Raw genomic sequence first — 12,874 nt, forward strand, 5'->3', positions numbered from 1 at the left:
TTTTCATCGCGTGTTTAAAAGATTCCTCGCTCATCATTAGATGCTTGTTAACATTTCATTAATAGCAGCCAGCGAGCCTTTTTGCAGTCGTCTGAAGCCTCAAATAGATTTTCAGAAAGCTTCATCTGAATGCCCGGCACTGGGGTCACAGGTTTATATATCAGCAGGATGTTTGAGCAGTGTGTGAGCAACATAAAAGTGATGGGTTTGATTATTTTATACACTCACATAAAGGATTATTAGGAACACCTGTATAATTTCTTATTAATGCAATTATCTAATCAACCAATCACATGGCTTTAATGTTGCTTCAATGCATTTAGGGGTGTGGTCCTGTTCAAGACAATCTCCTGAACTCCAAACTGAATGTCAGAATGGGAAAGAAAGGTGATTTAAGCAGTTTTGAGCGTGGCATGGTTGTTGGTGCCAGACGGGCCGGTCTGAGTATTTCACAATCTGCTCAGTTACTGGGATTTTCACGCACAACCATTTCAAAAACATCCAGTATGTGGCAGTCCTGTGGGTGAAATTGCCTTGTTGATGTTAGAGGTCAGAGGAGAATGAGCCGACTGATTCAAGCTGATAGAAGAGCAACTTTGACTGAAATAATCACTCGTTACAATCGAGGTATGCAGCAAAGCATTTGTGAAGCCACAACACGCACAACCTTGAGGCGAATGGGCTACAACAGCAGAAGACCCCACCAAGTACCACTCATCTCCCCTACAAATAGAAAAAAGAGGCTACAATTTGCACGAGCTCACCAAAATTGGACAGTTGAAGACTGGAAAAATGTTGCCTGGTCTGATGAGTCTCAATTTCTGTTGAGACATTCAGATGATAGAGTCAGAATTTGGCGTAAACAGAATGAGAACATGGATCCATCATGTCTTGTTACCACTGTGCAGCCTAGTGGTGTTGGTGTAATGGTGTGGGGGATGTTTTCTTGGCACACTTTAGGCCCCTTAGTGCCAATTAGGCATCGTTTAAATGCCACAGCCTACCTGAGCATTGTTTCTGACCATGTCCATCCTTTTATGACCACCATGTACTCATCCTCTGATGGCTACTTCCAGCAGGATAATGCACCATGTCACAAAGCTTGAATCATTTCAAATTGGTTTCTTGAACATGACAATGAGTTCACTGTACTAAAATGGCCCCCACAGTCACCAGATCTCAACCCAATAGAGCATCTTAAGGATATGGTGGAACAAGAGCTTCATGCCTTGGATGTACATCCCACAAATCTCCATCAACTGCAAGATGCTATGCTATCAATATGGGCCAACATTTCTAAAGAATGCTTTCAGCACCTTGATGAATCAATGCCACGTAGAATTAAGGTAGGGGGTCAAACACAGTATTAGTATGGTGTTCCTAATAATCCTTTAGGCGAGTGTATATTTATTCAGGGTTATAAGGTCTCATAAACACTTCAGCAGTCTTCATTTAATAAGTTTTGTTGTTTTCCCAGGACGGTTTTGATCTCGCTGACATCTGTGGTGGTTTTAGTCATCAGTACCGACTGGATCAGATGGGATAATCTGAACCGAGGTTTCCTGCCCAGCGATGAGGTCTCCAGAGCGTTTTTGGCTTCATTTATTCTGGTCTTTGACCTTCTCATCATCATGCAGGTACAAACACACCCCGTTCACCCCCAAACATTTTACCGTCTCATCCACAGGCGAAGTTTTAGTGAATGTGTGTGTGTGTGTTGTTGACTGATTCTTGTTTAATCTTCTCCTCATCCCCTCAGGCAGCGAATCATATCGTGTGTCTCATTGTGTCATGAATATGCTAATATCTGCTGAACAACTCCTCACGTCTCTAATAACCTCAGCAAACAAACACACACACAAATGTTTATCTTAGTTTTGTTAAACTCATCTTTATATGAATTTAATCTCAGCAGTGAGATGTTTAAGATGATGATTTTTTTTACATGTTAGAAGTTGATGTTGTGTTTATTTAATTCAGATTAATTTGTCTGCGAGCTGTCAAGTCTCAACTATCAAGTTTATTTCAATTTATGTAAGAAAAGCATTGTTTATTTATTTATTTGACTTTTCCACGGAGGCGTCTCATTGTTTTAATATTTCCTGAGTGTTTGTTTCTGATTGCAGCGTCTCAATGGTTTACCTGTGAACACATTTGTTTATTTGATTGTGATGCGTCGGCTGGCGTCTCGTGTGCGTATCTGTGCTTATTTTTCTTCATCAGGGTTTTTCTCCTCATCAAAGACTGAAATGTGCCACATCACCTCCGGCTGCGGTCTGATATTTTATTCAGATCCTAATTAACTCAAAGGCGCAGAACGGCCATAAAGCTTTGAGATTTACAAGCTCGTTCGTTTCAATCCCTACATTGGTTTCATTCCATGTAATTTAAGCTTCATTTTGTACAGCGGCGTTATGACTGTAAATGAGTTGCTGTTATTCTGTAGCTAAATCCAACCCAAATCAAAGGCTGGCAGTTTTGTAAACACGCGGTTTAATTGCCGGGAATCGTCATTATTCTGCATTAATTTTTGCATTCAGATCTGTGCTTCTCCTCCAGCGGAGAGCGGCGAAGTCTCTGATCATCATTGTTATGAAAGTTTTATTGATTTTGGCTCCGGCTGTTCCCAGAACAGTCTCGAGAGGCGGGGAGACAGGGGATCGGCTGTATCAAACATGGTTTGGGTTGATGCTCGGTGACATTAGCATCTCTCCGTGCAGTCTGAGCTTCAGAAGAACAGACATCAACAATATCAAAGATTCTTTCAGTCTGTTATGTGTTGTTGTGCAGTGTTTTTTTGTTTATCTTAAATGTAATAAAATACATTGAGTATTGAGTCACCTTTGAATAAAAGCATCTGATAAATGCAATCATTAGTTGTGAGCTGTTTGTTTACAGACTTGCATCTAAAGATGTCCAACCACTTCATGAGTTCGGTGTTATATTGCAATCAGATTTCTTAGAAATGGAAAGGAAATGAATGTGTTTGTATCTTTTTTGCTTAAAGTGCAAAAATTATGCTCATTTTTACAACATGTAATAGTCTCAGGTGTGCATAGAACATGTCTATAACGTTTCAGCTCTAAATACACCGTCAAAAATAAAGGTACAAATCTGTCACTGGGGCAGAACCCTTAAAAAGGTCCTAATATTTACCATTTAGGTGCAAATATGTGTCTTTGAACTACCAATATGCAATCTTTGGGTTTTTGAAAGGGTGCTGTCCCAGTGACCACTTTTGTACCTTGAATTCTGAAAGTGTAGCCCACAGATAATTTATTATAGCATGTCCAAAATTACCCTATTTGGGTGAAAGCACAAACGCACTGCTTTCGTGTGCGTATCTTTAACTCTTTCCCCGCCATTAAAGAGTTAACTCATCAATTAAGAGAAAAAATTTTCCTGCCATTGACGCTTTCCTGATGAGTTTTTACAGGAATCTATAACTTCACTACAATCCACTAGATGACACTATTACCCAATTTATAAAAAAACGAAGCAAAATCTAATTATTAAACCTTTTTAAACTTCATGTTCTGAATTTGATCTCTAACAAAAGGCTTTTACAAAAATGCAATTATTTCAGATTTTTGCTAAATATTTTGTATTTTTGAAGAAACCAACCCATATTTAAAAAGGTTATAAAGGGGTTATAAAAAGAGAACAAATGAAGATAGGATGAAACTTTTTCCCTGTTTTGTTTGTTTAAAAGCAAAGGGTCAGTTCTTTCATTTGATATATTTGTATGTTTATATATTTATAGAGGAACATTTTCCTGGAAGGCAATTTATAAAACTTTTGTGAAAATTACAAAAATGTTGGCGGGTAACTTTCCAAAAAAAATGGCTGGTGGGAAATGAGTTAAAAGCAAGTGAGCTACATCTAACACTCGGTTAAAAATAATCTGTCATACCATGATTATCCACTAGATGGCACTTACCCAATTTATGAAAAAACTGAAGCCAAAATGTTATTTACTAATTTTAAACTCTGTGTATGTTTTGATAATCGTTCTGAATCTGATCTCTAACAAAATTCCTACACACATGAGAGGTTATATAAAAAGAACAAATGAAGATAGGATGAAAACTTTTTCACCTGTTTTGTTTGTTTGTTTAAAAGCCGAGGGTCTCTTTCATTTGGTATATTTGTATGTTTATATATTTGTAGAAGAACATATTTTCCTGGAATGCATTTTGTGAAAATCACAAAAAATACTGGCGGGCAACTTTTTAAAAAAGACTGGCGGGGAATGAGTTAAAAGCAAATGCTCCTCACTTCCTTACCAGCCAATGAGCACTCTTGGTTAAAAATCGATCTGATTCTTGTAAACACAGTCTGGGACAATAGTATCTTTAGCTGAATTAGTACTAAAAGGTGCTAACAAACACATTCAGAAAAGCATTTGGGTAAAATTAAACAGTCAGTCAGTAGCCGTGGGTGGAGCTTTATCAGTGTGACATCACATTAACAAGAGGATCAAAACAGCATGTCTAATGAGACTGCTTTAGTTTAATGAGGATTAAAAGAAGTAAAGGGTGGATTTTTTTATTGTATGGTTGTTGTGTTCACACGCTGCCAACACACATTTATGTTCAAACACCTTGTAAAAGTGGATTTTGCATAATATGAGCCCTTTGATACTTTCTGTTTGAGGTCAAAGACGTTTGTGAAATATCTGCAGATCTCTTCATGTAAATGTTTACTGAACTCTCTGATGTGTGATTTTGCTTTGATGTTGTTCTGCTGGAGTTGTCAAGCTTTGCCTTTGGTGCTACCTCACAGTATATGTTTTCCCTTCGAGTGCACTTACAGTACATGAGATTTACAGCGTGAGAGATTTGTTGAACGTTTGTCTTGCAGGACTGGGAGTTTCCTCACTTCATGGGCGATTTAGACATGAACCTTCCGGGCCTTTCCACCACCCAGCTGAAGATCAAACTGCCGGTGTGCAAGCGGATCTTTAAGGAGGAATATCACATTCACATCACAGGTAAATCATCCACACGCTCTCGGGTCTGACGCGTCAGGAGATACAATTACACCCGTGGATGAAGTGATAGATCTCTAAACTGTCGTGCGGGACAGGACGGACGAATTAATTTCTTTCCCAAAGGGGCCAGGCTGTCAGAATATTAGCTTGTTAGATCCATCTCTTTATAATTGTGTGTTTGGAATGCATACTAATTAGTATTTGCTCATCTGAAAACTTGCATTGATGTAATGAAGTCACCGTGTCTGACAGACGAGAGTTAAAGACCCTCGGCTAACGGCTTTCCATCGCTTCTTTCCGACCCATTGTGTTTGGCTCACTGTAGTTGATAGTCATCTGGGGAATAAATGATCGTTCTCTTCAGAGTCGGGAAATGTGCTTTATGCTCAACCATTCGCTCAAGTCTTTAGCAGTATTGTTTAGCGCTGCAATTTAGCATCATGACAATAATCTGGCATGAGTACATTAACAAAGGAGTCCATTTGAAAGTGAATTATTCCCTTCAGCTACAGGCACTCTTATATAATAAAAGATTTTTATTAAGACTGACTTCACCTGATGTGAAATTATATAGTGAAGCTGTGTATAATTTTGTCAAATTGTGCAAAAAGTATACAGTGGTGTGTATTTAGGACACATTAAATGCTATGACGAATAGCTGAACGACAGGGCCGTGCAGAGACAATTGGAGGGGCAGGTGCTCAAAGAATAAAAAGGGCACTTTTCTCGCTGATACGCAAGCACACAACTGAAACAAATAATAGAGTAATACAGAATAGAAAGATGATTTTAAGTCTAACGTTTTTCTTTATTTTCCTTGCAAATAGATTGAGACAGAAAAATCTATATAGACTGAGTTTTATATCTATATATTTATGCATTTGGCAGCCACTTTTATCAAAAACGACTTACAGTGCATTTCATTTTGTGTTTGTGTGTGTGAACAGTATGCAGTTTTAAAATTATATGATATTATTGCATTGTGACATTAAGATATTATTACGTTTACAGGCTTGTGTTTTTGTTGTCATATTTAAAATATAATTCAATTCTAATCCTGTTCGAAATTTGTATACAAAGAGAGTAGCCTACATATTTTAGCTTTTGAATCGTGTTTGTGTTGTGTTTTTGCACACTTTGATGCCTTGATGACAGGGCAATAAAATAATGACATTCATCTCTCCTTTTATTCATTTCATGAAGCCTCTAGTACTTTACTTTATTTTCAGGTAAACTAACTGGTTGCAAAGCTGGAGAGTTTTTGACTGAGTTAATAATTTAGCACGAGTATGGCTATATTACCCAACATCAGCTCACATTGTCTTTTATCAAAGGCGATCCAGGAGTTTTTTACCGTATTCATCGGATCTTGCTCTTCCAACAACCTCCGCGTGACAGGTGGATGACATTAGAACAGCTCGAGATCAATTTGAAATCAAACTCCTCCGTATGATTTCCCGAATATTTCTCGCGGTACTTTGATGTCATGTGCGTTTCGGTTCTTGCATTGCTGCGTGAAGTTGAGCACACCTAAAAACTCGAGACAGCTACCTGTATGAACTCCCGGCAGAGAACGTACCTGCCTTTGCTTCATCCATTGTTTTTATATGGGAAGAATGTTTTCTTTTCAGCGTGAGAAATGCAAGGTGGGGCGAGTAAACTGGCTGAAATGAGTGTCTCCCGCCGAATGCGTGAGACTTGAGAGCCCTGTTTGCATCTAACGTTCTAAAGATGTTAATACACACAGACAGCAATAAACAAAAGCTGTGCATGCTCTCCTCACGTTGTTCTTGTAAAATAATAACAATATAACAAGCATCGCTTCGGTTCAATGCCGGCTCGAGGGGGATCCTCCCTCTACTGCGCACCGTGTCGTGCACGTGTGGGCGCTGGTAGCGCTGTGAGCTAGCTAGTGATCGTCCCTAAAGAGATTGTCCAATGAAAGGTCAATACGTCATCGTGTGACTAATTTTATTTGCGTCTAAATTATTTTTTATTAATTTTACTAATAGTTAGATTGGGCAGGCCTTCACAAAAGAGCATTTAATTACAAAAAAAAAATGCCTTGACAAAAAGGGCACTTTGGCCATCCAGGGGTAAAGGGGCAGGTGCTTGGGCACCCACCGCCCCCCCGTCTGCACGTGCCTGCTGAACGAGTCAAAAAGGTTTTGAAGTCTCCAGTCACTCTTCACTGGCCATTAAAGGTAAAAAGCTCAAAAATTCAACTGATGTAATGATATATTCTGTAATACTCCTTCAACCGGGTTAAAAAAAACTTCTTGCAGCTGGACAATTGAAATCTAATATGTGCATCCAATTTGTCTTATGTAAACTTTGAGGAGAAATGATTGTGGTGTTTAAAAGCTGTATTTCTGATTGGCCTGAAGCTGGGATTAATTGGATTGGATGAACGTATAATACGTGCAAAAGCATTTGGTCAGTATCATTAGCTGCGTTTCCATTACCCTTCAGTTTGCGCAAATGAAACCACGTCAATTTTGCAAAAACTCCCGTAAGCAAAAATGTTTCCGATTGCATGAAGTGGTTTTTCAGGCAATTCAGAAAAGACATCAGTTTATTTGTATCTTCAGGTCACCTGACAGAAGTAAGTCCCATTATTATTTAAAGACGATGCGGTATGAACTAAAACCTTCCAGAAACCTCCCATGTTTGGATAATAACACTCCTACATCTCTTTTGATTTAAAATAATGTACTATTACCTCCAAGAAACACCTATATGTTGCGCTCCTTGGCGTTAATGCTTGGATAATACTCTTATGCTGTGTTCACACCAACAGCGTTTCAGGCGTCAAAATCGTGTCTACCGCGCCTAGTTTGCCGCTTGAACAGTTTGAATGCATTTGCGTGTCTAGACCGAAGTAGACATGCGGAAAAAGCAAGCATTTGCCGCGCGTCAGAGGCAAAATCCACTTTTTGTGGGAGGGGCAAGTGCTATGCAGTTGTCTGTTTGCAAGATGACTGATGTTGATTGTGCGAGAGAGTTACCGGTTTGTATTTGGTAACCTTACTATAGGGGTAAAATAAACGGCGCGGGTCGATAAACGTCACGTGACTCAAAAGTAAAATGTGTATTTACAACTTACCAAGTTGCCCAAAGTCCTCACTGACACTCTTCCAAGCGAGGTCCTTTTTATTCCTGTCTCTATAGAAATAAGAACTTGTGTCGTATAGCTCCGGGTGACTGCTCACAGACAATCAAGCGTTTTTTCAGGTTGAATGAGTGACTCCGAGCGGGCTGCCGCCACAGCAGCAAGCAAGCTCCTGATTCCGCCAAAGTAAAAATTTTTCAACTCGGGCGTCAGCCGGCAATTCGCGTCAAATGCAAAATGCGCAAAAAGCACCATTCACGCATACTGCGGCAGGCGCTCAATTCGCATGAACGAGGTGGAATTGCGTCTTCTGCGCCGCGCCAAACGCCTCATTCACGCCACGAGACCTCCAGACACTTGTCAACGCGTCTCAACATTGACTTAACATTGAAATCACTCGCGCTTCACGCCTCTACCGCGGCTGGTGTAAACGCAGCATCACGTGTCCTTTGGTAAAAAATAATGCCTAGTGCGGTGGATGTGATATTAAACCCCAGGGGTCCAAAAACGCGGCGACGCGTTTTGACGTGTTTTCTCCTTATCATAGCAGAATCAACTTAAAATAAACTCCATCATTAATAATCATACACTTACGTGTTTGACATCATTTGAAACTGTAAAGGGTCCTCTTTAATTTGTGTACATTCACAATAACAACAGATCTTTGTTTTTTTGTTAAATAAAGAAAATAAACAGGGTGTGCATTCTGACATTTCTGTCTCCGCCAGCTGTCTCTTAAAACACGTTACAAAAATCAATTGAAACTCCGCGAATACTCATCACACAAACATGATACACATATCCAAAGAACTAACATCAGTCGACCTGATGTTTGGAAGAACTTATCTTGCAAGAAAAAACTAAGTTTCTGTTGCATATCATCGGTTAATGGAAACGCCAAAATAGTCTTTTGTCGACATTTAGAAAATAACACTAAAGTTTTGCGCAAATTTGTAGTGGAAACGCAGCTACTGTAAATATATGTGAAACATTCTGCTGGAGGTGGCGTTTAGTGACTTTTGCATTTTCAGATGTTTATACACTGTTGGACATTGTTAACTCTTTCCCTGCCATTGACGAGTTATCTCGTCAGTTATCTCGTCAATTAAGAAAAAAACATTTGCAATAAAAACCGTGTTCCTGATGAATTTTTATGTTAATCTGTAATATCCCGATTATCCACTAGATTGTCCACTTAATTTCTAAAAAACTGAAGCCAAAATGTTATTTACTCATTTTAAACTCTGTGTATGTTTCGATAATCGTTCTGAATCTGATCTCTAACAATATTCCTTCACAAAAATGCAATTATTTCTGCTTTTTATATTTTTATACTTTAAAATATTTTTAAAGAAAAATACACATATTCAAGAGTTTATAAGGAGTGAAAAAATATAGATAGAATGAAAAGTTTTTTCCCTGTTTGTTTGTTTTTGTTTGTTTGAAAGCAGAGGGCTTGTCTCTTTTTTATATATATATTTGTATGTTTATATATTTTTAGAAGAAAATTTTCCTGGAAGGCATTTTGTGAAACTTTTTTGAAAATCACAAAAATTGCTGGCGAGCAAGTTTTCAAAAAAGGCTGATGGGGAATGAGTTAATAGACAAAATAAATAAACTGGTGAGAGTGTATGAAGGTTTTAAATTTTGCTACTTCATAGGTTTCAAAATTCTCCAGCAGCAATTGCTATGAATTCCCAACACGCTCCATGTTTCTGTGTTTCCCTTTAGGGAAATGGTTTAATTATGGAATCATCTTTCTGGTCCTCATCCTGGACCTCAACATGTGGAAGAACCAGATCTTCTATAAGCCCTATGAATACGGCCAGTACGTCGGTCCGGGGGAGAAGATCTACACCGTCGAAGACCCAGACACCCTACGAGACTTCAACCGCAGCACGCTGACCTGGCAGTGGCGCTCCGAAAACACAGATCCACGCACCAACCGAACATACGTCCACAGGGATATGTTCCTGCACAGCCGGTACGTGGGCGCCAGTCTGGACGTCAAATGCCTGGCGTTCGTTCCGAGCCTGGCGGCGTTCGTTCTCTTCGGGTTCTTCATCTGGCTATTCGGACGTTTCCAAGAATGCGAGACTTTCCCAGAGAACCAGGACAAGACCTACGAGCGCATCAAGAGAAAATCACCGTCCGATCTGGGAGTGACGCCAGAGGACGCTCACATTACCATGAGCGAGGCGTTGAAGAGGACGGGAACGCCCATGCTTCTCTTGGTGGACACTCATCACTTTGGCTCATCAGATAACTCCATGTCACCGTGTTCGAATGAAAATCAAGAGACTCAGCCTAATGTAGCCGCAGACGGATCTGCTCCTGATGATGTCAAAAAATTAACCCTGTGACTGTAGCCAATGTGTCGCCTGGTGGTTTTTTTGGTGTTCATCCAATTCTTCTCCAAACTATGTTGTTGATTGACTTTTGGGATCTTTATGAACTACACTAAAACTCATGAACATTTCTATATTTTTATACCGAGCTTTTCAAAGATCCCGTATGTGGCACCAATATTTTGAACTTTTCCACGTGCCTCGAAGAGGATCCACGGTGCTGGACGTTTGTCTTTCTATGTAGATATTCTGGTGCCTATATGATATCAAACTGTACTAAGCGCATGGTATGACGTCATGTACTGTTATGTTACTCTTAAGTACTAAAGCTGTGCCTTCAATAGATAAACATACTGCTAATGGCCGCTACAGTAAGTTTCACAAATTTATGAACTGTGTGGGTGCGTATATAAGTGAAGGAACCTTTAATAAACCAATATAATGCAGAAATTATGATGATGATTTATCAATCGCCTGTGAATCAGACTGAAACTGTGTTTAAATCTTTTAGTGCAAATATATATATGAATGAGCATGAGATGATCGTCTGTTCAGCCATTTCACAAGTGTATTTTATAAGTTATTCACTCATTACTATGAATACATACACACATGTCTCCAGTTATCAGATTGTGGATGATTGCAAACGTGTTTTTATATGCATGTACTATAGAATAGAAATGATTTGGGTTATTCTGTAGCTGGAAAATCATCACATTATTTCTTAAAGTTGTTTCTGTTTTCTCTTTTTAAATCTTTAGTTGATAAATATCAACCCATCATGTGTCTGATATCAATAAATAACTCCCGGTTGAATGTTTTTGGCAAAACCATTCTTTGAAACGCTTCTAAAGTGGCGACCATTGGTTTCACCCTGTGGTAGTCGTGTCAATGGTGACCTTGTTGCCAGGCAACCCCTGACGTCCAGCTTCTGTCCAGATGTGAATCCGGCTGTGCTGAAAGTGGCATTCGGTCACGTTTACAGGACTATTCAGTAAACAGCCATTAGACGTCAAACACCTGGAGGTTATAATGAAAGCATTCAATGAAAAGCGCTGGAATCTACATAAAACATCATGGAGTATGTGAAGCTGAAACAGATTTATACAAGTACCTGTACAAACCTTTCTCTTCATAATACATCCTTTTTGACTTTGTCAACTCTTTTTTTTTAAAGCGTTTTTAAATTGACATGATTTTCTTGAACTATTCTTCACTTGAATTTCTCCAAATCTGTTTGGCCTTCATTTTCCACAAACACAACTTCAATTTTTTCTTTACATTCACGAGGGAATCTGGGACTCGCTTTGACATTTGTTGTGGATGTAACAAAACCTCTTTTTACTGCCGGATGTTTGATTCTGATAAATTGCTCACCATCCAACCAGAACCTTAACTTTCAATATCTGCGATGAAAAAGAAAAATCAAATATTGATTTCTTTGCACTTCACAAACTAGAAATGCTTTATAAAGACAGAAATTAACCGTAAAAGATTCATAAACATAAAGATGCATTAATCCACAGCATGATCACAGATAAGTTTAGTCATTTTTATTTTTAAAGTAGCTTTAAAGACTGTTTTTTATATGGACAATCCCATGCAAATTCCAGTTACAAAAGTGAAGTTTTTAACCATGCTGATGTCTTAGATCCCATTATTTGGTTAAAGTTTTTTTTTCCATAGGTAATGCCTGGCTTACACTACATGGCTGATTATGAAATCTGGTTGCAGCACACACATAAGCAGAATCTTGACAGATAGAATCTTAAACATGCTTACACTACAGGATTTGAAAATCATAGTGTATCACAGATTACAGGATTTTTTTAAGATTATCGTGCCAGACAAACGCTTTACATCACCTCAGGGGAAGCGGATGTACAGGAATGAAGATTGTAACACTTTTTATATTTACATTTGCTAGCAGCTTTCTACACTTACCCGGTGTAATCGAAACCTAGGTGATTTTCTCCTCAGCTCTTGTTTATGAGGCAATGATCCTAATACATTTTAAGGATGCATTATTCAGGCTGTCATGTTGTTTGCAGGCATACTGTAGATGCGCACACATTCAAACTAAATCGACTCCGCATGCAAGGTGGGTCAGTTTTAATAGTGTAGCATGATTAGAAATGTTAACCAAATAGGTCATTTGATGTGTTGGTTTTTATCTAAAAACATATTTTGTATATAATTGGCTATATGTCATTATTCTTACACATTTAAAGAGTTATAAAATGGACTTACCAATGAAGTCTCTGTTTCCCTGCTTTTTGAATAAGATTATTGTAGGCAGTAGTGTTAATTCAGTATTTGCATTACCAATGGCTTTGAGCAAATGTCATTTAATGTGAAACTTTGTGAGTGTCAATCTGAGGCACAGCCTGTGGCGGCTGGTTAATAGGGGGCAATGGGGCT

The 12,874-nt window shown here is 38.7% G+C and overlaps 1 protein-coding gene across 2 annotated transcripts in view; it reads left to right on the forward strand.

Moving 5' to 3' along the window:
* tmem117 (transmembrane protein 117) overlaps positions 1-12,874 on the forward strand; it is a 55,561-nt gene extending 42,687 nt beyond the window's left edge. Inside the window, exons 6-8 of one of the 2 annotated variants that reach the window (XM_055191638.2) lie at positions 1,478-1,637; positions 4,864-4,993; positions 9,837-12,874. In XM_055191638.2, coding sequence (XP_055047613.2) covers positions 1,478-1,637; positions 4,864-4,993; positions 9,837-10,468 — 922 coding nt within the window. In that variant the 3' untranslated portion in view covers positions 10,469-12,874. Of the gene's footprint in view, positions 1-1,477; positions 1,638-1,759; positions 3,461-4,863; positions 4,994-9,836 lie in introns of those variants that run through there. The other variant, XM_055191639.2, reaches the window with a different exon arrangement.

Source organism: Misgurnus anguillicaudatus, chromosome 6 (assembly GCF_027580225.2).
Source record: "Misgurnus anguillicaudatus chromosome 6, ASM2758022v2, whole genome shotgun sequence".
NCBI classification, from domain to species: Eukaryota; Metazoa; Chordata; class Actinopteri; order Cypriniformes; family Cobitidae; genus Misgurnus; species Misgurnus anguillicaudatus.